Source organism: Papilio polytes, unplaced genomic scaffold (assembly GCF_000836215.1).
Source record: "Papilio polytes unplaced genomic scaffold, Ppol_1.0 DF824303.1, whole genome shotgun sequence".
NCBI classification, from domain to species: Eukaryota; Metazoa; Arthropoda; class Insecta; order Lepidoptera; family Papilionidae; genus Papilio; species Papilio polytes.
Window position 1 is genome coordinate 3,279,077 of NW_013524901.1, and position 27,334 is coordinate 3,306,410.

Genomic DNA, 27,334 nt, shown 5'->3' on the forward strand with positions numbered 1-27,334 from the left:
TTAAAGTCAATTCTTACTTAGGTCACTATGAAAAAACAATTGAAATATATTAAATATTTATATCACAGTTGCCTATAATGGGGTATTTTATCTTTGTCTGATGTTTTTATACTTGATATACAAACTAACTATCGCTCGCGACTTCGTCCGTGGGGAAATTAAACTAATCTGATTTTGGTTCAGTTCACATGAAGCGTAGAGCAGAGCATATTTTAATGCAAACAAAATTGAGCTTTATACAATTGAAACAAGGTTTAGTTTTTTTACATGTCTTCTTACGCTAGCTGTTAAGAAAAGATGTAGTTAAAATATAGACATTTCAGAATTTATGCATATGGCATACTAAATAGTGTTGTGTTCGGTATTCGGATTGCCCTTAAGGCCTTACGTTACCGGTAACTTTATATTTAGTAAATCAACTTAGTTATATGACCTAAGAATATCATACGTATAATTATTAACCACAATTACTTGTAATTATACCGGATAAATTGCTATTTTCCGTAAATTAATTTCCTTATTTTATGAGAGTGTAACCATTGCGTTTAAGCAGTTATAGGGATCAATTGGCAGTTAAAAACTCATATAAGTCTTTATGATTAATATATTTTTTAATCACTTAATAAATGTGTTTACAATTCACAAAAGAATATGTTTGTAGATATCTAAACAAGGTTTTCTATATATTCTTTACTAGCTGTTGCTCGACGTCGCCAGCGTGAAATTAAAAAAGAAAAAAATGTTAACCATTTAGCATATGTTACTTACAGATAAATTACCTTTCTAATGATGAAAGAATTTTTGAAATCGGAAAGTAGTTTTTACGTGAATCGAATACATACAAAAATATAAATCTTTTCTCATTAGTACTAGTTGTTCCCGTGCGGCTTCATCCACATGAAATTATGAAAATTTTATTTCATTGTTAACATTAGAAGTTTAATCCAAAATATTATCCCCCTAAGTTTATTGGCGAGAAAATATATAGCCTAAAGCGCGACGTAAGTGTAGGGCTTTTTACTAAAAAAAATTATTCAAAAATGTGCTGTAATTGCTGACATCTTAGGCAACAAAGAAGTGTGCGTTTACGCTTTACTATAATAGTATAGAAGACTAATATAATAAAGCGTAAATACACACTACTTCGTGGTGTAAAATGTCAGCAATCACAGCATATTTTTTAATAATTCTTTCTTTAGTAAAAATCCCTACACTTACGACTCGATTTAGGTTATATATTTTCACGCTATTAAACTTGGGGGTAAATAAATTTTCATCGGGGAAAGAGACCATATATTACAAGCTGACAACATTAAGAAAGCGAGGTTTTTAAGGATACGGCAATTTTGACATTTGCAATTGAAAAATAATCGTATGTCCTTTCAAAACAATTAGATGTCGTTGCACTTATATGATGGAAATATTTGCGTACACAAGTCATGTAGATCGTTAGTATAATTGATAACTATAATACAAACACTCGATGATGTCGGCGTTTATTAATGTATTTAAGTTTTTCTAGAGTAGTCTTTCGACGTAATTGATCTATGGCACCATGAATCGAGAACCTTCTTAATGCGAATCAAAACAAGGTATGGCTCCAACTGTGAAGCAGTAAAAAACTATAGTCTGTACTTAATTTGTTCTGGTTCAAAAGAATGTCTTAATTAAACCCGGTCTATGCAGTAGCTATTATTTTTTTTTGTCATTTGGTCAGGACAAGTGGTAATCCATATCTATACTAATATTATAAAGAGGAAAGATTTGTATTTTTTGTATTTGTTGAAGTAACTCAAAAACAACTGGGCCGATTTTAAAAATTATTTTACCGTTAGAAAGGTAATTTATCCGTGACTAGCAAAAGCCACGGTTTTTAGTGTTTTTTTTCTAATTCCACGCCGACAAAGTCGCGAGAAACAGGTAGTCATTCGTGATATTAAGAGTCTGAAAATTTGACGTTCCGTACTCAGGCCAGTCGTTCCAGTGAAAAAAAAAATCTTCCTCGCAGCAACGTTCTTTATTAGGATTATTGTACAGAAGCTGTTATCGAAATTTGTTATTTGTTCAGTAATGTACTAAATGCGACTTACCCGAACTTACTTCATCGAGATCCTCAATCTGATGAAAAGGAGTTCTTAATTTTTACTTTTAAATGTCTTGCACTTTCTTTAATATGCAATTAGATATGGCATTTTCCATTCCCATTAGAGGAGTAGTGTGCAAAGGTAACTCTGTTTTTGCGACGCTTAACCTTTGACCATCTAATGTAATTTATCGTTTAATTTACATGATACATACAATTAGTTGTTTATAAAAATTATTTTTTATTAAATTTCTTATTCAGATTTGTATCCTTTTTGCAGACACGATAGCTAAAAAACACTCAAAAAATTGCAAAATGTAAGCAATATAGTACCTTAAAACTCCTTACTGCATCAAAATTAACTATATTTTTAAATTCTTTCAATGGTTGATGGTTCTTTCTTAAAAAGTGTGATTTTAATTCTTGCACTGAGAATCTGTGCCGCGAATCTCCGCACTTTGAACATACAAAAACATTTTTAACCTTATACATTTGTCGATATTTTTAAAGGGCGACAGTTTCGAAAGTATTTATAAGAGCGATTTTGATAGGACACGTTTTTATGACAATCAATGCGATGCTGCGTAGCCCTTATCGTGTTTATGACGTCACAGATGGTAATGATATATAGCCGGGTATAGTTGCGCGCGCGCACATTACCAGTCCTACGCGAGTGACCAACGCATTGACAGGCAACGTCTCACATTTCGCGCAAAAGGTAGCCAGGTGTGGACGGACACTTTTATTCGTACAAACTTTTTTTTGAATATACGATTAAGTGTGCATTTTCATTTAGTGACTTGTTATAAACTTAAACGGTAAGTGATTTTATTAACCAAATTATTATTAAGTTGATTTTATTTATTATTAATTCTAATTATATTAATGAAATTTTTTTATAAAATGAGCAAATAGACAATGTAAAATATTTTTGCGACTTTTTTTATTACGGTTTCACGATTATTATCTTATCTCTCTTATATTCTAATAGCAATCTTAGAAAGCTTTGAGTAAGTCGAATTTTGTTTACAATGGCTTTTAAGAGCTTGGGAAAAGAATTAGAAAAAGGAATCTGAAGCATAGTTATGACTTGTAAAACGACATATTCCTATATGGCACATATTTATTTAATATGGTATAATTCATATTACTATATTTTTCTTTTCTACGTAAAAAAGAAACTCTAAAGCTTTATTACTATTTGGTATATAATTGTATCACACACCTTATCTATAAAACTCTATACATATGTAGTTGCGTCTATAATCGTATCTGAGTTGATATCGGTTAAATTGGTTCGTTGTATTCATGTCGTTTAAACCATCTTTTACTATGACCTAGATGCACTAAAAGACAATTGCTCTGGACCTTTGAGTACAAGATAGTGTAACGAATCTAAAATTACCTCGTATTACTACGCGAAAGTTCCCTTTTTGTCCATTCACCGAAGGGTTGACATTGAAGAGAAATCGTCTCATATTAAGGACGGCATACACGGACCTTAGTTTGTAACAGAAAGCCACCGACTCTACAATCTATCAAAAGTTTCAATAAAATTTGTTTAGTGGTATAGAACAAATACAGGACAAAATCAAAGATATTGATTTTCAATTGTATGATGAAATACGTAATTATTATTTATGAGTTTCCTTAATTACAACTTTAATAATATCATTATTAACTGACCATAAAATGTGCAATAAGGAGAACCAGATTTATAACAAGTTATAATGTAATGACCTTTGATTTAAATAAAATGTCTTATTAAGTAAATGTATTTTAAAATATCTGGAACGTCACCAGATTTTAATTCATATTATAATAGTAATTTATTGTTACATTTTCAATTTAATTTACTTCTTGATTGTTTAATCAGACAAGTTAGGATAACAAAAGTGTCATTAAAACTGCTCTTTGATTACTAAAATATATTCATACTTCTTAAAATATGTATAAAACACCTTATCTTACTAATATTATAAATGCGAAAGTTTAGATGGATTTATAGATGTTTACTAGAGTTTAAAGCCTAAACTTCTGAACGGATCTTGACGAAATTAAGCATAGATGTAGATAGTTTGAAAGAACACGTAGGCTACTATGCCTTTGTTTTTATTTAATTCCACGCGGACGGGATCGCGTGCAAAAACTAGTATGTTATATTAAATTTACGCGTGTAACATATAAGGAAATTCTAGTATTTTAACTTTATACAGGTATTTTTTGACCTCGTTTCAAAAAGGAAGTTCAGTCAATTATTAATTAATATATATCCTATTATAATTCAAATTTGGGATGCAAACTATTAAACACTATTTGACCTCTTAATGTGTGACATCGAGACTGACCTTGGGTATCTTAAACTTGGAGTTGAAGTGTCTATACATATGTAACTCTGCAATCGTCGACCTCTAGATAGTTATATTGGCCTTAACTTGTACTTGGGTAAAGTTCAAATAGATTTTCGCTAGTCATCGATCTCTTGAACCACCATAACACAGTGACTCGCATATTGGATTTCGCAATCTATTTTCGTCTATAACTTTATTTCTTCTACAAATATTTTACGCTTGTATTAATAAGATACTGTCTGTGATATATTACATTTTCCTAACATTATTCATGTATGTTGCCACTTTTAAGATAACAAAAGTCTCAACATTTTTCATGGGTTACATTGTTTTCGCAATCCAATAAGGCTTTAATGCTCTGATACTTTTACAAAAGTCATTGACCAAGTTGCATATTTATAAAATAAAAATAATATACAAACAATTCTCAAAAGTTATTAAGCACAAGGTTTCTATAGATTATTTCGTTTTTCGATATATTGATGTATAGTTTGACAGCGCAAGTTACATTGTGATTATGTTAATACATTCCAAGTTACAATCGTTCAGTATAAGTTAAAATGTCTAATCAAATATTCATATTTAAGTAATTGAAATCAAAAGTGATATGGTAATGTCGCGTAAAATATTACAGTAATTTTTTCTATTGGATAATTTCGAAACACTGATTTGCAAATGCGTACTAACAGATTGAGTAATTTAAGTTAACACGAAAGATGTGACTAAGTTATACGTTACTTAGCACGTATAAGTACAAATAAGGGTAATAGTAAAGTTATACAAATATACACGAATGTACGTATGTAGTAGTGTTTGTCAATGTGCGTATATTTAATTAAATTTTGTATAACTTTTTTCATTTTTCGTTCAGTAAATCTGTCTATCAGCTAGGCGTGTCAGGCATCATTGAGTTGGTTGCTTATTTTGTAAAGAAAGTTTTCAAAGGGGTTAAAACAAGTACAAACTTCATTTACTAAATGCCATGAATGTACAGAAATAGCATTGGTTTTTCCGTGCTTCGGTCGTTGTCGCCCCACGATTTGAAACCTTTTTTTCATGTGGGCACATTAAAGAACTGGAATAACTTGTTACCTCAAAGTGGATTGCTAGATTTGCAATTCATTTGCGATATTTGCTTTTTAATGATCCATAATACTTTAAAGTTTCTTCTTTTAATTCAAAAGATGTTTTATCCTTTTTTTATAATGTCCTTAAGTAAACTTTTGCCAATGGGCAAAAAAATTATTAGTTGATATTGTTTGTTGAATATGATATACTGTGAAATGTTCTTGTTCAATTAATATAACTTAACCTTAACCTAAACATACGTATCATAATAAAACTAATAACATAGAATTAAACTGGATGGTTTTATAAGTGACCATGAAAGAGTACCATGACCTACCTCAGGCTGTTGCCGTCGTAATTACATCAATTTGTAATATTACTAAACGCTCGTATCGATGTCGCCATTATATCATAGGCTATTTAGTTCGTGCTCTTAATTTACGAGTATGTAAAAAATTAATCTATGCAATATTTCCCCGTGAGTCAACTTCTAGTTTTTTAACCTAACTAATAAATGCGAAGAGTTTAGATGTACGGATGGATGTTTGTAACCTAAACTGCTGAACGGATCTCGATTAAATTTGGCACAGATGTCGAAGATCGTCTGGAAGAGTACTTAGGCTATTTTTTTTTTATTTCCACGTCGCAGGCAAACGTAGTGTATAAGAAAAAAAAGTAAACAGAAAAAATATAACATCCACTTTCATAAACCAAAGGGATAAAGGTAGATAGAGCTATACGTTTACAACAAATTCGCCCTTTTTTCACATACTCAAACCGAAACCTATTTCCAATTTATACTTATAGTAATGTTATACAGTGGAAATATTTATATTTTTGTATGTATTGAAATAACACAAAAACTACTAGGTCTATTGCATAAATTCTTTCACTGTTAAAAAGCTATTTTATTACTGAGATAGGCTATGTTTTTTTATTCTTTTTTAATTACACATTTTGCCAAGACGCGAGCAACAGCTAGTTCCTGATAATTTTTGAATCGCTAGTAAAACTTACAAGGAAACTAACTATATTACTACTCATATAATAACAGTGAACAAGTCTATTACTATAATAACTAGAAACAATAGGTAAAGTAGACCAGATCGGATATGACAATTATCCACTTGGAATTTACTCGAAACATCTATGTGAAATCGTGTAAGAATGGAAAAACACGCTGAGTAATGATAAATTACTTGCTCCAAGTTCTTCCAGTATCACAATCAGCAACGGTATTCGTTTACATATATTTGTGTTTTAAGATGGCATTACAATAATTACAGACGCAGAATAATTTATCGATGGAAATTGTGGTTTAGTTCCTGCATTGTTTGTTTACGCAGAATACCACATCCTTTTATAATGGACGAGTTGCAGATACTAGTTCACTCCGCTTACAAGATCTCTATACATAGCTTATTGTTTATACACAGTAAATTAAGTTAATGACACATAGATAAATATGTTGCGAGCTATATGTTTCGCATACTTGACTTTAATACCTTCAAGATTAAAAATACCTAAAGAATATATTTGGTATTATTAGACATTATTCGCATTAATATGTGAATGACAACCGAATTCACACAATTCATTCGGACCTAAAAAAACAACCGATCGGTATGATGATGGAAATAATACAAATTGATTTAATGTTCCAAGTTTATCTTAGAAGTATGTGTAAACTTTTTTTTAATATCCCCAGATTAATACAACTGCGTTTGACAAATAAGCTTAATGGTGCATTTTCGTAATTTCTTAATAATTTTTACGAGAAAACCCATTTATATTTGAGATCGTACAATAACAAAAACGCCATTGCAATAACTTTTTGTGCAATTCAACTTTTAAAGAACTAAACGGAATTTATTTGAGGTACTCAAAAATAATTACATGAATCTCAAGCTGTAAAGCTCGTTGAGTTCAAATAGCGATCGCGTCAGCTGGTGGCATTGAACTTCCGGCAAAGCCTTTCCGAATTCGGCCGGAATGCGCGTGCGCCGATCGCCGCATGTTTCGTAACATCTCGTCGCACCACTGCGACTCGACATCGCCAATTAAAAGATTTTGCAATTGAAACTACACGACAGCGGCTTCAAGGAGAAGTTAACATTAATTATTCAAGTTTCTTATCACAATAAAAGCATATAACAATGAATTGAAGGTCTCTTTATTGTGGAACCGTCCGTTGATGTTTCAAAAATCGCACAACTTTGTTTCTATGATGTCGCAAAAGTGACAGCCTTAAATATACGACATCTGTGGAACAATAAAATATATTTCTTTTGTAATAACTCAGATCAACACTCAGTAAGTCATAGAAAATACTAGACTATGCTAAGTAGATCAGTAAACATGCAAAAAATTGTTTTCCTTTTCTTCCAATCGACAGTAATTTACGGAATTTTCTACGTTGTAGGTCGCACGGATGTGACCTCGCCTTTGCTCGCTTGTATGGAAACGTAACTTAATTATGAATACTCTAGTCATACACATGTTTATTGAGATGAATAGAAAACATTATGGCGTAATAAATAACCGGTTCTTTATAAATGAATAACGACATACAAAGGCAATGTCCGACGGTTTGTTTTGTTTCAAATGATGTGGGGCCATACACATAGCGGGTAAATTTTTAACATTATGTTATTTCTACACTAGTTGTTACCTGCGACTCCGTCCACGCGTAATAAAAAACAGTAGTCTATGTGTTTATTAGACTAGATATGTTCAACATCCGTTGAATCTTTCTTGAGGAACCTTCTAACATACATACATCCATCCAAACAACCAAACTTTAGCATTTCTCGAACATAAATATCATTGGTCTCTCGTAATATCGTGGTGATATTGTAAACAACAATCTAAAGAATACGCCTTAACTTATTGAAGACTAAATTATGGCGTTAACATAAAAAAAATCACAAAGGTTTTCTCGGTTCATCAGATTAAAATATTTTTGCTCAATTACGCCCGATGACCGCGTCATTTCTACCACAATGAGTAAACAACGTTCGAAAGACTCCATAAAGATGGCCGACCAGATGAGGAAGCCACGACAAGGTTAAAAGAACATGTTAGGAGATAAATTAATAATAGACCCGTTTATTGCATGCAAAATAGGAAGTTAAACATATCCTAGTTTTTTTTCTTACTAGGAAGTTTTCACAATTTAGCTACTTCATTGTGCTTTGAAAATTATCCGCGATGTTTTTCCCCATTTCGTTGAGGAGATTTATATTCATGGTTTGATATTTTTAGTCGTCATATTTGGAGGGCTAAAAATATATTACCACTACTGTAACTTTACTTTGGAAATCGCTTTTAACTTTGTATTTACGAAATCTTTGGTTAATTTAATTGCAACATTTGTAATCGCTTCCACAATATCCGGATAATTTTGTATTATTCCCCTTATTCTTCTTAAAGTTACCATCTTCTTTCGTAATTCGGCGATCATTAGGGTGACTTGCGTTTTTGACACCGCGGCTCTGAAAAGTGAACGGGTGTTCTTTCCAAACCACTGGAGTAGGTTTTTGTGCCAGGACGTTCTTCTTCGACCTATACTTCTCCTAATATGATATTATTTAAAAATTAGTATAATTCAGATATTTAAACCATCATTTAAATAGCTTTATGTCGGAGAAATTATGAAATGATTAACATCTGGAAATGTTGCGCCATTAAATATATTGCAGTGCAATGTGTCTAGTATATAAAAAAAAACTTTCAAAATCCTCCAAATTGCATCCTCATATTTATTTATGTATTCAATATACTTTTAAATGCCAATGCATATTGCAATTTCAATATAGAGACCAGTTTAGTCATTAATATGCAGTATAGTGCTATAAAATCAATTTTCCTTTTATCTATAAATGATATTTGTTTTCAATTATATGTTTTTTGTACAAAACTAGCGATCCGCCCCAACTCTATTTGGATGGCAAAGAATAAGTCTTTTATTATTCCCTTCCCGTTGATGTAAAATATAGGTTATGTTGTTCAGTGGCAACGTACCTTAACAGCGAAGCTTTTTTAAAATCAGTTCAGTATTCAGAACATATTCAATGCAAACAAACAATCAAATCGTTTCTCTATCAAATCTTCAACCGTTAAATGGTATAACAAAAGAGTCGTCATAATTACTGTCCATAATTTCTGAGGATGGTAATAATAAATTGTGTTTACAAAGTTCTAGTGTATTATGAAGATTCACTTATCGGATTTACTTAATAATTAATACTGTTTTAATCTATGTAAATGTTTAAAATGATTTCAGGGTTTGTGAGTCAGTACCATACAATGTTTTTTTTTTAGTAAATTATACAATTCCTCTAGCATGGAAGCCAGAGCCTTTATTATGCTTTATATAATTCATCTGCATCATTACATTTTTATCTCATACATTTTACTTTTTATTTTTACAGATTTTTTAAAATACACAAGCTAAGATACATTAAGATTAAAATAAATATTACTAAGACTACAGGTACAATATTAAAATTATGGACATTATTAAAATTATAACTGGTAAATGAAATGTAAAATAAAATATAGGATAAGTATAAAATGAGTATAAAATAATAAAATTACAGTTAGAATGACTAGATTGGCTATACATTAAAATGACTAGATTCATATGCTACGTTACAATTCACTAAAGTTTTAATATGACTAGGTTTAAGGCACTTTATTTTTACTAATTAATTTTGTTGCTACATATTTGCTAAATTCTAAAAACGTTTCCCTTGCACTTGTATTTCTAATATTGGCCAATTCTATCTTTTCTCCTATTTTCACTTCAATTGCTGCCCTGCGTGCCTACCATACAATGTTACCAATTACTTGTATAATTGACAAATTATTAGATAATTATTAATTGTCGTCTACCAGTGTATAGTAATATAACTGACGAGCTATTGACCGCATCTTCGTCCGCGTGGTATTAGAAAACATACGAACTATATAAATTACAAAAAAACTACGTATCCCTCGGTAACCGGACATATCTCGGGGATGAAGCTTATCCCATGTGTACTCTAGACTTTGTTTTATCTGCCAAATTTCAATAAGATATGTTCAACCGTTGCAGAATGATCGAGTAAACATTAAAAAACTAAATTAATGGATCCCACGGGAACCATAACTATTCCCGGGATAAAAAGTAGCCTATGTGTTCTTCCCGACTATGCTCTAAACCTGTGCAAATTTCATGGAGATCCGTTCAGCCGTTTAGGCTACAAATGCTAACAAACATCCATCCATCCATCTAAACTTTCGCATTTGTAATATTAGTAAGAAAATTAATTGTCGTCTACCTGTGTGTAGTAATATAACTGATTAGTTTTTACCTGACTGAAAAAGTGTGTATTATTTTTTGCGTGATGTAAGTTTGTTTGTACATGGTGGTGTAATATGTAAATTCTAATTCATAGTATACAATTTAAAATATTAAATAGTAATCTAAATTTTGTGTTGTTCAAATAAGCGAAAGAATTATTACACGATTAGGGAAGTGCCGTAGAATATGATGCTCGGTTGATTTGAGCTATGAAAAATCTCGATTTTTACACCTTACAAACTCGTTACTCGTACGTTAGTCATAAAAATAACAATTTTTGCTAAATGCTATATAACCTCTGGGTCATAGACATTCAAGTTTGCGTAATGTTTTCTATTCAGTGAATACAATTTTAGTGACTAACTAGTTGTTAGTTAAATCTATATTTCATATTGTATTCATATTTATATGCAATGACGTAGAACAAAAATATGCAAGAATAATTTTTGTAATTATTATAATAGTATTAAGTATAGGTTAAATTGTTAATTAACATGAAAATTTTATATACTTTCTTAAATGTTTTAACTAGCTGGTGCTCGCGTCTTCATCCGTGCGGAAATAAAAATTGTAATAAAGATATTACTTAGTGATAACGTAACTTTTTGTTAAATGAATTTTGAAATCGACTCAGTAGTTTTTTTAGTTATTTCAATACATATAAAAATACAAATCTTTATATTAGTATAGATATAGACGACAATTTCATGATGACAAATGTATTATATGCGACTATTTATAATAAGTAATAATATTTATATGTTTTAAATTAAAGGCTTTTAGTATGCAAATTGTTGTTACTTAGTTGCTAGTCCGTTGTCGTATGCATGTGGCTCATAAAGTTGTACATTAATACGAGCTATGTGGGAGGTTTCGCACGTGGCGATCTTAATAGCATCTTATGTTCACTTTACAAGAAATCCTCGACGCAATTCCTTTATTGACAGTTTTATTAAAACAACCATATACATATTCAAACCATATACATATTGGACACAGAGATGCAAAGTTAGTTTACCTTTCAACGTTTTCAAGTCCTGTGACTTTTTTAATGCAAAAAACTAACCAAACTTTTACCAGACATGTCACTGTTGTGTCTGGTTTACACCAAACGACCGTGGAAATGTAATCATGATAAAATTAACATTTGAATATAACATTAAGTTGAAGTTTGGCAAATAATTCAGCATTTCCCAGCGCGAATAGAGTGTGCAACTGTATTTTGCAATTTTAAATGTTCATCATATATAGCGATGCAGTTTCACGAATATTGTGTCATTTTTTTATTTAATTTATTTTAAAGGTCTGTTGAAATTTACTGCTGTATAACACAATCTCTAAAATTATTTTAATTAAATTAGTAACAAAAAATAAAATTTCATAATTCGGACTTTTTATTTCTATCGTTATTAGTAATTAAATTTTAACATTAACCTAAGTATTAATTACTAGCTTTCGCACGCGACTCCGTCCACGTGTAATTTTTAAAAGTAGCCTATATGTTATTTCAGACTACCATTTACATTTATGCCAGATTTCATCGAAATCCGTTCAAGTTAGGCAACAAACACTAACAAACATCTATCCATCTAAACTTTCGGATTTATAATATTAGTAATAGTAAGATTAAAAAGTAATTAAAAAATAAATAGAAATGGGCTGAACGTAACATTTCATACTTATTTTGCTGTAACAATAAGAATTGTAAAAAATATTTGAAAATAACCCGTTTAAAAACATACAACAAACTTTAATTCATTTGATTTGTAACGTTCCATTGTCATACTAATATTATAAATGCGAAAGTTTAGATGGTTGGATGTTTGGTAGAGTTTGTAGCCTAAACGGCTTAACAGGTTTCGATGAAATTTGGTATAGAAGTAAAGGATAGTCTCAAAGAACACATAGGCACTTGTTTTTTGTAAATTTCACGCGGACGGAATCGAGGGCGAAAGCTAGTTGTAATATAAATTCATTATGTGTGAACTTGACTTAGTTTCCCGTGGGGCAGACGATGAAGAGATTGTCGGTTAATACCTGGTTACACAAGCCATTGTCATAGAAGTAGCTAATTAAAACTAAGAAATAGTCGTAACTGAAAGTACCAACTTTGTACAATGGAATTGATATTAGTCACCTGTATTTTCTCAAGGTATTGTATTTCATACGTTTACATATAATTATAAACATTTTCTTTCTATCTTTTTATTCTTATATTATTACTAGCTGTTCCTGTGCGACTTCATCCGTATAAAATTATGAAAATTTTGTTATTTACATGTGTCAAATTATCAACAGCAAATGTGAAAATGACATGACATATGACAAACCATGGTAATCTTGCTTCTTCATGTTGGCAGCAACTTATGGTCTCTTTCCCACATTAGGGTTTTTATCTAAAATATTTACCCCCTAGTTTAATGGCATGAAAATGTATAGCCTAAAGCGTGACGCAAGTGTAGGGCTTTTTAAGAAAAGAGTTATTCAAAAATATGCTGTAATTGCTGACATCTTAGGCAACAAAGAAGTGTGTGTTTACGCTTTATTATATTAGTATAGATTATATTTCTCTTATTGTGAACGATTTAAAATCGGAACGGTTTTTAAGTAGGTAATTTTTATGTAATGTGAATTGTCCAACGTGCTACTAACGCGGTTTGTTGCTGGCCGTCGCAAGCTGAGAAGTTAATCAATCATGTTAAAGATATAAATAAACATATTAAGTTGTATCTCTATGACACTTGAATATGTTTTTGTTTATCAACTTCATATGAAGTCTTTAAAAATATTTGTACATCTTTCGCATATACTGTTGTTGTTTTGAGAAAACATTAAACAAAAAACAAAGCTATGTTAATATAATAAGTTAAAATATCGCTTACCGGATTGCTCTTAAATAGACCGTATTTCCCCAGGGTTTTTTTCTTTTCCGCTTTTATGTAAACACGCAATAATTCTTTGCAGCAATAATTAACACCCCCGGAATATTTTTGTATGTCAGTGCTACGTAGTTAGCTTATGTATTTAATTTATAACATACTAGCTTTTGCTCGCGACACCGTCCGCGTAGAATTAAAAAAATTAATAGCAAGTTGCCTATGTGTCCTTCCAGACTATGTACATTTTCATCGAAATCAATTCAGCTTGTTTTATAGTGTCAAACAATTTAAAATCATATTGCATTTACATATATATTAGTTATATTTTTTGGCTATAATACAGAGTGTAATATTACAAAACTACATAGTTCCACACCTTTTTAGGAATAAATATGTAATCATTCATAACAAATTGCTTTTACAATGTCTGTTAATATTAAACGTGACTATTGATTGGGCCACTCGCGTTAGTGTGCGTAGCCAAGGGCAATAGAATCCACAAGGGATTTGAAAGTGTTTTAGGACGTGTTTGTAGAGTGATGGTGGACAAGTGTGGAGTCACGGCCTGCGCGGGGGAGGGGCACAATGACGTCGTGTGTATGCGCCGGCTGCTCTTGTGCCGCTCAATGAGCAATAAACTCGCTAAGAACGGCATCGACGCGTGCTGTACCTCGCCCCGTCCTCTCGCGAGGTCCCACTTTGATAACATTCAATTATTTTTTATACATGATCAATTAAAATATTTTTAAATACTTACATTTGTATTGTTAATAGAAAAATCAACATAATACATCCAGGGTTCAAACTGCGCAATTTATGAAAATGTACGATAACTCTTATTTCTTGCGATGTGGTAATAGAAAAAACCTTTTCAGTAATAATACGAGTAATATTCTATTTGGAAAAATTAATTTAAGTTCACATTATCAAAATATTACTTTAAATTTACGCTGAATAAACACACAGTAATGTACAACATTTGACCACTTATTTATTTATTCTTGATTTAATTTGTTTGCCAAAATTTCTACGTATTCATGCTTTAGCTCCACCAAAATCATACAGCGTAAATACTTAATTTATGCTAAGTAATTTCTTTGAGAAACCATAATTGGATTTTTTTTTGCTTATATGAAACACAGTACATCATGTTTTTGGTATTGACAAACGCTAAACGGTAGGTTAAATAAATTCAAACATACATACATGTTGCTTATCGTGAAAGCCTAGTTTTAAATTTCTAAAAGGTCTTCGCTGGGTTTTTTCTAAGTTAATGTAAATGTTACATTTTAACTATTTAAATAATAATAAATTGTATACGCTAGTACTTATATAAAATATTGCAAACCGGAAATAATTAGAATTACTTAACCGGTTGACAAGTGTTAACATAACATTCATTTGCTAATTACCGTCTAAATGGCAATACTAAAACACAAAGTTTGAAGGTTGTGAGCACGATTTTATACAAATTGGATCTAAATATTCTACTACAGTATTAGTAAACATATTTAAATTGAATACAAATGCATTTTAATTGAATTTTAGCAGTTTCGTTAAATGAACGTGTTTACATATGTGATCACAAACTGACATCTGGTCCTCCCTGACATTCGGTAAACTTGATTCAATAAGATACACTCAAAGAAACTCGAATATCGACACACCGAAATGTCTTATTTAGCAATGCGTTCGCATCCGTCGAGACGTTTAGTTTAAAAAGCTCTTGTTTAACAAAATATAAATTATTTCCGTACGTATATTGTATACAACGGTAGTGTTTTGTTTTTAATCTTTACCAGTTTAATTATGTGAATAAATTGTTTGTTGCAGTGAAAATGGATATCTTAAATAGGGTAGTGGCTGGATATCACGATTTGATGGACAACAAAAGTGATCAACGAGTTAAGGATTGGTTCTTGATGTCATCCCCGTTACCTACATTAGCAATATGCCTCACATACGTCTTCACAGTTAAAGTAAGTAGCCCTTATTAAAGCGGGAATAATTAATAAAACAAGTTTACTGATTTGCTTACAAATGCTTATTAATATGCAATTATTTTATGGTTGTAGCAAGTTCAAGACAATTATGTCATGTGTCAATTACTTTACGACATTGTAATTATTCAGCGGAACACTAATTGTGATCATTTGCAGGTGCTCGGACCCAAGTTGATGGAAAACAGAAAACCATTCGAACTGAAAAATGTCCTCCTCTGGTACAATCTGTTTCAAGTTATTTTTAGTTGCTGGTTGTTCCATGAGGTAATTATATTATTACCTTTTCTCTATAAATTCTTTATCAAAAATAAGCTCTTAAGATACTATTCGGTTGGGATATAGAACCAGGAGTTCTTAACACACGTTCTAACTTTAGAAGTGAAATTGAAATCGAGTAAGAGGTGAAATGTAAAATATTTCACTTTGTTACCTTATACTTTTCTGTGGAGATTTTATTTGAAACCTGAAAACGATCTTTATAAATTGATTTCTTTTAAAAATTGCCTTTTATTTTTTGGTTGTTATAGAGCATAGTTAGCGGTTGGTTTACTGGATATAGTTTCCGTTGTCAACCAGTCGACTATTCGAGATCACCTGAAGCGATGCGTGTAAGTATTTTGTTCACATATAAACCTACAATTATATGTAAATATTAACGAATTCCGTAAAAATCATAATACATATTTCTTATTTCCAATTCATTGCACGTACCATTGTAAACTCCTTTAGTTAAACGCTTGAATATATAAAAGGAAAATTGTAATTTAAGCAACGTAGTTTAAAAAAAGTACAAAAGCTCTATATGTTGAAAAACGTTGTTGGTTTTAATTAAATTGATTGTAAATGATTACAAGTATTTTTTTGTTTCTAGACGGTGAGAGGATGCTGGTGGTATTACTTCTCCAAATTCACAGAGTTCTTTGACACGGTAACTAGCTTTCTATTGTACATTAAGTACAGTCAGCTACATCAATATGCAAACAAATACAAAGTCTTAGAAACTTGTACCTTTAGTTTGAATAATATTCATGCGCGTATTCGTTCGTATGCTTCCAATCATGTATTAATGTTATTAACGGAGACATAAGTAAGTTTTGAAACCGAAGCCCTGTGAAGGTTTTTAAAATTTTGTAAATGTTGATAATTTTGCAACTGACTGTACATTTTTATTTACCTTGCCTATTTAATTTTCAATCATAGATGTGTTAGAAATGTTTGTTATCATGCTTGTTAAACAGACGTCAATAACAGAAATTCGCAGTGTTTGTGTTCGTCATTAAATATAGTACAAACAAGACAGATCCGTCTTTCCATGTGTGAAGCTTAAAATGTAACCTAGGAAACCCAGCCTCGATAAATTGATATTACTCCATATATTATTATTATTCATGAATTATTCTTTAGTAATATTAATTACGTAACAAACGTTCGAATACTGAAACGACATCTAATCCTGTGAAGCATCTTAAATAATAAGTTGCGCTTAAGAAGCAACAATGCGATTTTGTTTCCAGTATTCGGTCGTAAGTTATTTATTTATTTACTAGCTTTCACCCGCGAGTCTGTCCGCGTGCAATTAAAAAAACCAAAAGTATGCATATATGTTCTTTCAAACTATGTACTACGTCTATGACAAATTTTGTCCAGACGCGTTCGGCCGTTTGGCCTACAATCTCTAACAAACATCCATCCACCTAAACTTTCTCGTTTATAATTAAAATAAGGAAAAAAACATTAAAACCGTGTCTTACAAAACTAGATATACTTTGACTGTAAGATTGATTTAATATTAAGGTAACTTTTAAAATCTTTTTTACGCAAAACGTTTTAATCTTATATTTCCCAATTTATCCGTGACCAAACAATAAGTGTCAACCAATCCATTGTAACGTTTTAGTCAAATATTTGGATATTAATTTAGAGAATTGTAGACATTGTTACTTATGCATACATGATATTATCAACATTACAAAATCTTCAGCCCACAGTAATTTGAAGCGGATATAGAGGACAGTCAGTTTGTAAATTCCTGATTACGTAAGATCGATTTGCATATATTTTAACTGCTCATAAAACTGCATAGTTCAGTTATGACGCAAAATATTAACGCTTAAAATAATCCATAATATTTTTAATAATATAGCTATTATAATGTATTAACGTAAATGTTTGTTGTCTTTAAGAATTATTGACAACACTTGCAATGTAAACTGAGGACGTTAAATAAATATTAAGTGTGAAATATAAATGTTGCAGTGCTACTATAAATAAAGAAGTACGTCACAGAGTATATTACGTATTAGTTTACAGAACAATTTATACCTAGACACAACGTACAAACACATGACAGTTTTTGTACAGTTATATGTTTCATTATTATCACCAGGTAGTGAGCTTAGAATAAAAGTATAGTGATATGTCCCCACTGAGGGGCTCGGAGCCTACCCTAAGTTACGGTGACTAGGCCTTGTTCAATCACGCTGGTACACTATAGGTTTTTTACGGTTTTTAATTTGTAAATGAAAAGATTTTTTTTAATGATACAATTTATTGCATCTTACATTATATTGCAAAATGTGAATGAGGTATAAAGAAATCGATTAAATTAACCGGAAAAGTGACTTCCATGGTCATAATAAGACACTAGTATTAATATAATTACCTACAATTTATTTATATACTAGTGGTCTACGATAACTTATAATCGAAGGTTTTTTTTTTTTAATAAAAAGATCTTTATGCACTTGTCCTCCGTATTAACTTCACCTGTGTTAAATTTCACGTTCAACTGTTTGCGTTATTATGACGTCATTCATGAGAACATAGACAGTTGTTTATTTTTTTAATAAATCTATTTATGCGAATGATTTTGTTTCAGATCTTCTTCGTAATGCGTAAGAAGTTTGATCACGTGTCGAAGCTGCACGTCATCCATCACGGAATTATGCCGATGTCGGTCTGGTTCGGCGTCAAATTCACGCCCGGTGAGTAATGTTATATAAAAATGTAAAAAAGTTCGATACAATAATACAATAACTTAAATGCTTTAAATTATAGCATCAAATACGAATTAAGCATTTAGTTATTCTATCTGCATTAATACAGCAAGCTATTATATATAAAAAAATGATAGTCGTGTTAGAATTGAAATGTTTACTATTTTAGACGTAAGTTAACTTAAACTTTGGTGTTTACTTGTTTTTTATTATTGTTTTTGACTTATTAAAATTTACTATTGATTTCCTTATTTTTGGCAAACATGAACGAGCACGTAACCTCTCAGACTATTTTGTAGATTAAATATAATAAGATGTTGACCGTGTCAGTCATAAAACAGCACTCTTATAAGCAAATACGCATCGACGAACTCTTATTTGAACAGCTATAGAGGACGAAGTCTATGTTTCGACGGTAGCCATCGTGACATAAGCTTTTAAACTTGTAAATGAATGTTCTCGATTAAACTCGCAACAAAAAGTCTTATGCTGGGTTTCTGAAGTTTCCAAAAGGAACTTCAACGCAGTAAACTCAGATAACGTATTTATAAACTTAGGGTAGGCTCCGAGCCACTCGGTGGGGACGTATAGTGAGCTGGTTATGATGAAAAACACTATACGTAGGTGGGAAACCGGCAATTAAATGATCAGCACTTTGATCTTGCTTAAACGAAGATATCGTTATTTAATTTATATTGAGTTAAGTTAATTACACATACATGAAGACTATAATTTTAATCTAGAAGCAAAAAATAGAGCAAATAAAATTACTCATTATTCACAATTCTAGAAACTAATTGACGACGGACGGTGATACAGCCTTTTTCTTATCTGTAAATAATATTGAATGTCTATATATAATATCAAAAAATCATATTTCATGCTCATGATATGTTTCCATTACTTATATCTCGGAAATGTAAGAAACGTAGAATCATGGTGAAATAAATTAAGCACACGTTAACAAGAATGTTCTGGTAATACTTTGCTGTTTAAATTAAACCGAACATTGCATACTAATCTCGTTCTATAGTTATCCTGGTTTCTTAGTGAATGATTTTAAAAATATACAAATTTAAGTGAACCCATCTCTATGGATATTACGACAAGAATACCGTATACTTGTATGACTGATTTGTTATCTAAATGGACTTGGGAATAACTCGTCATAAGCTCACTATATGTCCCCATAGAGGAGCTCGGAGTCTACCTAAGTTAGGGACGAGGCCTTAGTCAACCTGTTAAAAACAACAAATATGTAACGTGTAAATTAAAATAATCTATACTACTATTATAAAGAGGAGAGATTTGTATTTTTGTACGTATTGGATTGGCTCGGGGCTGCTGGGCCGATTTCAAATTCTTTTACCGTTAAATTGGCTGAGTTGTTTGTGAGTAAAATAGTCTAAGTTTCTTTATTATTTTTTTTATGTTATAAACTAAGCGACCAGTGATCACACAAAAATACTGTGGGTTTCTGTACCGCTTATAACATTTCTTTATTGTATTTATTAAATTCATGGTTTTTGTCCAATAAATAAAAAAAAACCCTCTCTAAGTGCGGCTCGGTTGATTTTCACACATGTGTTTGAATTTCTTCGCCTATATGTGTTGGCATCACGATGTCCTTTTATTGTATGGTTGAGGAATTGACAAAATATGATTTACGTTAAAATATTTCTCATATTCAAGAAATTCTTCACTATATTCACGTCAAACTAAAGCCATATTGACGTCAATTTAATAACTTACATGTCTTTTGAATTTTTTTATTTTTTGAAAATGAATAATTAAGATAAGGTATATTAAAATTTACCATTTAATGAATATTTAAATTTATCTTATAAATTAAGTTTTGCCATATTGTTATCGTATTATCTACACAAAAAGTTTTGCAGCCACACTTACTTGATGCTTAATATACTATTAATTATGCATTCTCTTTTCAATATTTTCTTCCTGTGTGGATTTACATAAAATTATATATTATTAAATGAATGTAATTATTATTAACAATTACAGCAGTGAAAAGTTTTTGTTAAATTTTATTGAACCAAGGCCACTCGATTGGAAAAAATCCTATTTTAAGGAAGCATAGTAATACATTTAAAACAGCTCACAAATCACTGTCATTTTTCAGTATACACCGCCAGTTATTGTAGAATTCCACTACTGTGACTTGCATTAATAACTACCTGATCCCGTGCGGCTTTATCCGCATGAAATTAAAAAGAAAACTCTATTTTATTGTTTATATTTGTCACATTCTGAATTGAAATTGTCAAAATTACCGTTATTATAATAAACTTGCTTCCTTAATGTTGGGAGCTTGTAGTTTGTGATCCCTTTCCCACATGAAGCTATTTTCCAATTTATTTACTCCCTAAGTTTAATAGCGTATAAGTATATAGTCTAAAGCATGTCGTAAGTAAAGGACTTTTTTTAAAGAAAGAATTATTCAAAAATATGCTGTGATTGCTAACATCCTACGTCACGTAGTGTATACGCTTTATTATATTAGTATAGATTATTGCTATCCCTTACATTCTCTTTGACAAAACAGAGATATATATAACATGTAATAATAAAATTGTTTAATTAGTGGAATTGTACAGGTCAACAATAAATTAAATTCAAAACTGTATGATTACTGCATGCTAATAAGACACATTAAACTGTTTTTATAACAAGCAAGATTTATTCGATTTTAATAAACAAGTTGCGGCTACGCGTTTAGATTACTTTTATAATATTTAATTTAATTGTGGTAGTTGCTTTAAATAAATTAAATTTGCGTGCTCTCGCATTTAAAATTTATTAGACTTTATAGTTTTATTTTGTTTTGTCCGTATTCACGTTGCCATAATGTTGCCAAAAAAATCTGTAAGTTGTTTATAAATTTACTACATTATAAAATTTTATAAGATTGTTGCATAGTCTTTATTTTAGTAGTATTATCAACAATCAACTTAAGTTTTCTTGAGAATGTTTACATTAAGTTGTCTAATATTTTATTATGAGGCACCAAATTTTATGTCAATTACTGGGTCTTTTACCTTAGTGCTTAATAGTATGTCTGTTTCATATGTAGCAGCGATTTTTAACTAAAAATGTATTGTGATAACGTTTGGAAACACAATGTAAATCTAAATACATTTTGCAAGTAACAAAATTCCTTAACCCCTAAAGAATACAAGAAGTAAGAAGGAAATGACTTGATCGTGTAACTCTAAAGGCTTAAACTTATATCTACTTAACTTGTCATCATTAGTTAATCCATTTTGTTGTCTCCACGCAGGTGGTCACTCAACATTCTTTGGAATGCTCAACACGTTCGTGCACATTATTATGTACTCGTACTATCTGCTCGCCGCGCTCGGACCTAAGGTGCAGAAATTCCTCTGGTGGAAGAAGTACCTTACTGCACTACAAATGGTAAAATTACGCTAACAATTAATTCATATAGTTGTGTTCCTTATTTTTTTATTTATCTTTTGTTTATTGCTAATTAACAGGCATATAATACGTAATATGTATTTAATGATTTGATATTTTAAAATTAAAGCTTTATGGTTACCCCTGGTTAGGTTATATGCCAGTTGGGGTCACTTGGAGTAAATTATGTTTTGCATAAAGTCTTGCTAAATTGCGAGCTGCTTTTGGTTTTGATGGCATTTAATTAAACTTAAAAATAAACGTATCGTTTTCCTGCTGTAAACATAATCATGAAAGCAATTCTAATATAAAGTCTTACATAGTTTACAGTTTGTTTTATAATTATGACATCTAATAAAATAATAAAACCGTTCCTAGAAAAGATTCACGACGTTGTATTCTAAAGTCTTATCTTTTTTGCTTTAGTAACGATTTGCATTAATTTACTGTTTATTTTAACATTCCAGGTGCAGTTTGTGTTGGTGTTCTTCCACGCGTTCCAGCTGTTGTTTATCGACTGCGACTACCCGCGCGCTTTCGTCTGGTGGATCGGCATGCACGCTGTTCTCTTCTATTATCTCTTCTCTGACTTCTACAAACAGGCTTACCTTAAGAAGGCCAAGGTATGAAAAGATTTATATATTTATTTGTTTCGAACTGAAAGAACTTTTCCCTAGACAAAGTAACATTCGATTATCGATACCGCTGATTGAAAAGTGAATTATGGAACTGAAAGTTACATTTGATAAGTCACGTGCTAGTATTTTTTATACATTATCTGTTTATTTTGTCTAGAGGAGCTAGAATAAGAGCTATCAGATATATAGATCAAGTAAAAGGATTATTCCCAACCGTCACCCCGCTCTGTACCCACGTGGAAGATGAGAATAAATAGTTTCATCCGTCCCACCTTTTAGTCCCACTATCACCAATAAGGTGACAAATAGAACGGTTATGAAATAAAATAAGTTCCAACCGTCCCTCGTCGCAAAAGGTGGGACGGATAAAACTTTATATTCTCATCTCATTTTTGGGAATAATCTAAGTAAGAACCTATAGTACAATCTGATTTCCGAATATCAATGAAATTATTATTGCGTGTTGAAAGCATCAGATTTTAGAATTCAATATATTTTATCGCTGTGAATGTTAGTAGCCAGCGGCTCTTAGCCTTGATTAATAAAAGGAAATCTGCTCTTGTGTCTTGATTTTTATTTAATTGCTCTTATACTTCCTTGTCTTAAAACGAATGTAAAGTAAACAACTCTACCAACGTCATTCTTACAAAAGAGTGTTTCCATATTTGCTTTTTTGTTGGCAGAACAGTACGAAACAAGTGTTTTTACGATTAGATTCACGCTAAATTTATTCCTCTTATCTAAACTAACGTCTATAAATTACGAATTTACGCAAACTGTATTTTACTAACGTATTTAAGACGTGGAACTATTTAAATGACAGTATTTATTAGAAATTTAAATTACCCAACCGGAAAAGTCAAAGAATAAAATTTGCGTTATATTTAAATTATTTCTTAAGGACAAGAATTATAAATAGTTATTCCTCCACAGATCGCGAAGGCCAAAGTGAAGGTAGAGATGGATACGTGTAAATCGGAGACAAAAGAGAGGAAGTTATCTTTGTTGAATGGCTTCAGCAATGGCTCCGCGTTGAGCGACGTGCGGCAACGGATGGCGGGAGCTGTCGCCTCGCAGTGACACAATTCTCTTGTTACTTTGAAATATTTTAACTGTGATGAACTTTCCTGGCATTAGTCAAGGTATACTTAAACTACTGCCATACTCAAAGACCTTTTTTAAAGAATCCCTTAGTGAATTGTCGTACTAAATCTAAAGGACTTCCTTAATGTCTCTGAGTGTGGTAGTTATTCGGCGGAAGAAGCTCAATTAGTGACAATAAATTTAGTTTTAATTAGATATTAAAATAGCTCTGACATTGTAGAGTTTTTATTTGCAATGGTAATGTAAGTTTAGCATATAATTTAGTTTTAAAAATGTTGTAGTTAAGTAAAATTGTCGAACAAGACTCGTAGGTATAAATATACTTTTTGTATTAAGTTTCATAAAAAGGGTTTTAACATCGGTTATGATAAAAAAATGCTCGAGTACATTTAAACTTACCTTATATTATTAATTTTTTTAGAACGTTTTTTTAATCCAAAGGTCAGTTGAATACAAAATGTATATTTGTATATAATTTTTTACCGACAGTTGAAAGTAATTTTAATTATCGCAATTGCAAGCAAGTCAAAGGGTCAAACAATACAGTTATTTACAAACGCCCCACCGTCATGACTTGTTCTAATTAATTACGAGTTAAATACCTTTTCCGTAATTTGTAGTAGAAACCAAAGCATGATATACATTTTTAAACAGGGTTAATGCAATAGAACATACATATGTCATATATTTACATAAATACGTCATCGTTGGTAAATGTTAATTACATTGATATTTTAAACATTTTAGTAACAAATATTTTTAACATCATGTTAAAGAAATTAACGTATAAAGACTACAGCGTCAACCAACACCAAAGATCAATTCATAACTTGTAACCGTAGATTACCACTGTGTGAAATATATTGACATCCATTTCATGAGCGTCTCCAGGAAGGGGGATAGGTGAGAAAGGATAGAGAGGATGGAACTTCTCCTGGGTCATTGGATGGTGACGCTCATAATCCTTTTCCTATTAAAAAAAAAATAATGATTTTGTACATGTAAACAAATAAGGTATAATACGGATTCACTATGCTTACCGTAGGATTTCACTGATTTAACTTACTTCATCACGATTTAATGTCAGCGAAATTAAAAAAAATATATTAGTAAATATAGGCTATTTTACTGTGGACTAGTAGTTTTTGAGTTTATTTTTTACAAACAAAATTAAAAAAGAAAATCTATCCTCTTTGTAATATTTGTATAGATATAGAAGACTGTTTCAGAGATTGGAGAGATGCCAATATTATCTGTACATATGTCAACGCAGTGGAACTCTACGTTTACAAACTATCTGCGCTGGATTGTCTACATGTTAGATTTAATTGCATCAGGAAATGTAACTGCATGTGTGATCTTTGTTTATGACTTGCAGTCAATATTTAAAAAACAACATTGATGCAATTGTTAATATTTTTTATTTGCAATGTATTAAAATAAATGTTAAAAACTTATTCGCATTTTTATTGAACAATCTCCTCTATTACTCGATACTTGGGAAAAAATCTCTTTTGAAATTGTTTTTACGCAAGAAAACATGTTAAAGCTATGCCCCGCTTTTCCATTTTAAAAGTGCATTTAGTAATGAAGGTACAGGCGTTTGAATTTCCTCACATTCGACCGGAGAAAAGTACATTTCGTACAGTAACTGAACTGTGACAAGTCCAAAAATCTACGGTATAAAAAGTAAACATTAAATAATCTAACAAAAAAAAAACATTGCTTTAAAAAGATCCACAGAACAAAGATATTTAATAGTTTAAATATTTTTGTGCACTTTCATAAATGTACCTATATCAATTAGACAGCATAGTAGTGATGCTTAAGATTATTACTATGGCAGTGTTTGGTACATTATTCATCGGCATCAAATGAATATTGGATTTGTTTGATCACTTATTCTATAAAAACGTAACTAATAATCGCTTTCCGGCCTTAGGGTAATCGAAGTTCAATCGAACAAGGAAACATATGGAAAAATTCCGCCATCTCATTACAGAATGAGCCTTAACTATTTGCGGACCGTGACCCTGCCACTGCCATTGCCACGCGCACAACTTGTTTAGTGCCAACTGAGGTCATTTCTAATGCCCATTTTAATAGATGTGTAATTAATACGTTTGCGATACCGTTTGACGTAGATTTAAAATTACTATTTACGTCTGTACGATAAAAAATTAAAAAGCAAAATAGTAAATAAAATCATTCTTTATTTTATAAGGTGGAAAACTCGTAAGCGGTCTTATTTTGTTGGCGTTGAGTATGTTCATGGGCGTCATCAATTAATATCAAGCAATCCGTTGCTCGTTTGCCCGCTTTTTCTATAACAAAATCGTTAAAATAACAAAGCATTTCCCACATAATTCTTCGAGATATCTATGAGTTGTCAACCTTAATTACAGGGGACGTAAAGAAAGAAGTTTTGCCCCTTTCATGTCACATTATCACAGACAGATTTCTTGCTATCCTTATTATATAAGGATAACAGGACAGGAGATGATTAAAGATTTTAAGTAGCTTGAATGCTTTGATTTATTGCCTTTTATTTTTACGTCGATAACACAGTTCTATATTCTATTTCTTGTTTATTGCTCTCCCTCAGCGGATTGGGCCAGTGTAAAGTGAATAACACAGTTATTGAGATTTATTATTCACAACGGTATATTGAATAAATAAATACTTCAGATTATAACGAGCTATATTTATCAGAATTTAAATAACAACTTATTAATAATTTTGAGTTGATGAAAGATTTATTTGCCCACCGTTTGCACGAGGAAACTTAAGTAATATATTATTGTCTACAGCTTATTATAATTTTTGTATATTGTGCGTGACTGGCGATTAATTAGTTACGGTAGGCGGGTAATAGATTAATATTTTAATATAATATTTTTTGTTTTTATTTTTGATATAATCGAGGTTAAAGTAGCAATCGAATACTTTTTGTACAAATACATATTTTTTTCTTTACAAAAGAAATAAAAACATAAACAAAAAGTAATTAAAAAACCTGTTTTTAATAAATCATTTATTTTATGTTATTTTAAATAATGCTTTAAGATTGACATAGAGTTCGCTGCATCTTGCGACGTGTTCACCAAAGTTACCCTGTCGTTATATTTATATGTATAATGAAAAGAGCATAGAGTTTTCCTCAGATGGTGCAACATTATGACATGACATTGCTCACTAATAGTATTCTTCCGGACACTTAAACCCCTTTACAACTGAATGAGTAACCACAGGCGATTGCTACCTTTATGGGCGATGTTAGACGTCGTCCCATTTCCACTAGCGCGTACTCTGCTTATTGAAATTGTAGTAGTTTGTAGTTGTGTAAAGTTTACATTTATAAAATGTAGCTTAGTTTCAGTTGGTTTAAAATATTATGATACTTTTTAATTTAGGTATTTACTTTAGATTA

At 31.0% G+C, this 27,334-nt stretch overlaps 1 protein-coding gene across 2 annotated transcripts; it reads left to right on the forward strand.

Moving 5' to 3' along the window:
• Positions 1–2,753: 2,753 nt before the first annotated feature.
• Positions 2,754–24,288, forward strand: LOC106102416 (elongation of very long chain fatty acids protein AAEL008004-like). 2 transcript variants are annotated; one of them, XM_013281888.1, is made up of 9 exons: positions 2,754–2,901; positions 15,562–15,707; positions 15,888–15,995; positions 16,259–16,339; positions 16,603–16,659; positions 18,610–18,715; positions 22,026–22,162; positions 22,630–22,785; positions 23,734–24,288. In XM_013281888.1, exons 2-9 carry the CDS (start codon positions 15,567–15,569, stop codon positions 23,878–23,880), a joined length of 933 nt encoding a protein of 310 aa, XP_013137342.1. In that variant the 5' UTR covers positions 2,754–2,901; positions 15,562–15,566; the 3' UTR covers positions 23,881–24,288. The 2 variants fall into 2 exon arrangements, with proteins under 2 accessions (XP_013137342.1, XP_013137351.1); XM_013281897.1 differs by lacking the exon at positions 2,754–2,901 and adding an exon at positions 15,393–15,481.
• The last annotated feature ends 3,046 nt before the right edge of the window (positions 24,289–27,334 follow it).

Bases quoted from the DNA above. Each gene is read 5' to 3' on its own strand.
- LOC106102416 (XM_013281888.1), top strand. From the start codon at position 15,567: ATGGATATCTTAAATAGGGTAGTGGCTGGATATCACGATTTGATGGAC. The intron at 18,716-22,025 runs GTGAGTAATGTT...GTCTCCACGCAG, and splicing joins CGGCGTCAAATTCACGCCCG to GTGGTCACTCAACATTCTTT. The intron at 22,786-23,733 runs GTATGAAAAGAT...ATTCCTCCACAG, and splicing joins CTTACCTTAAGAAGGCCAAG to ATCGCGAAGGCCAAAGTGAA.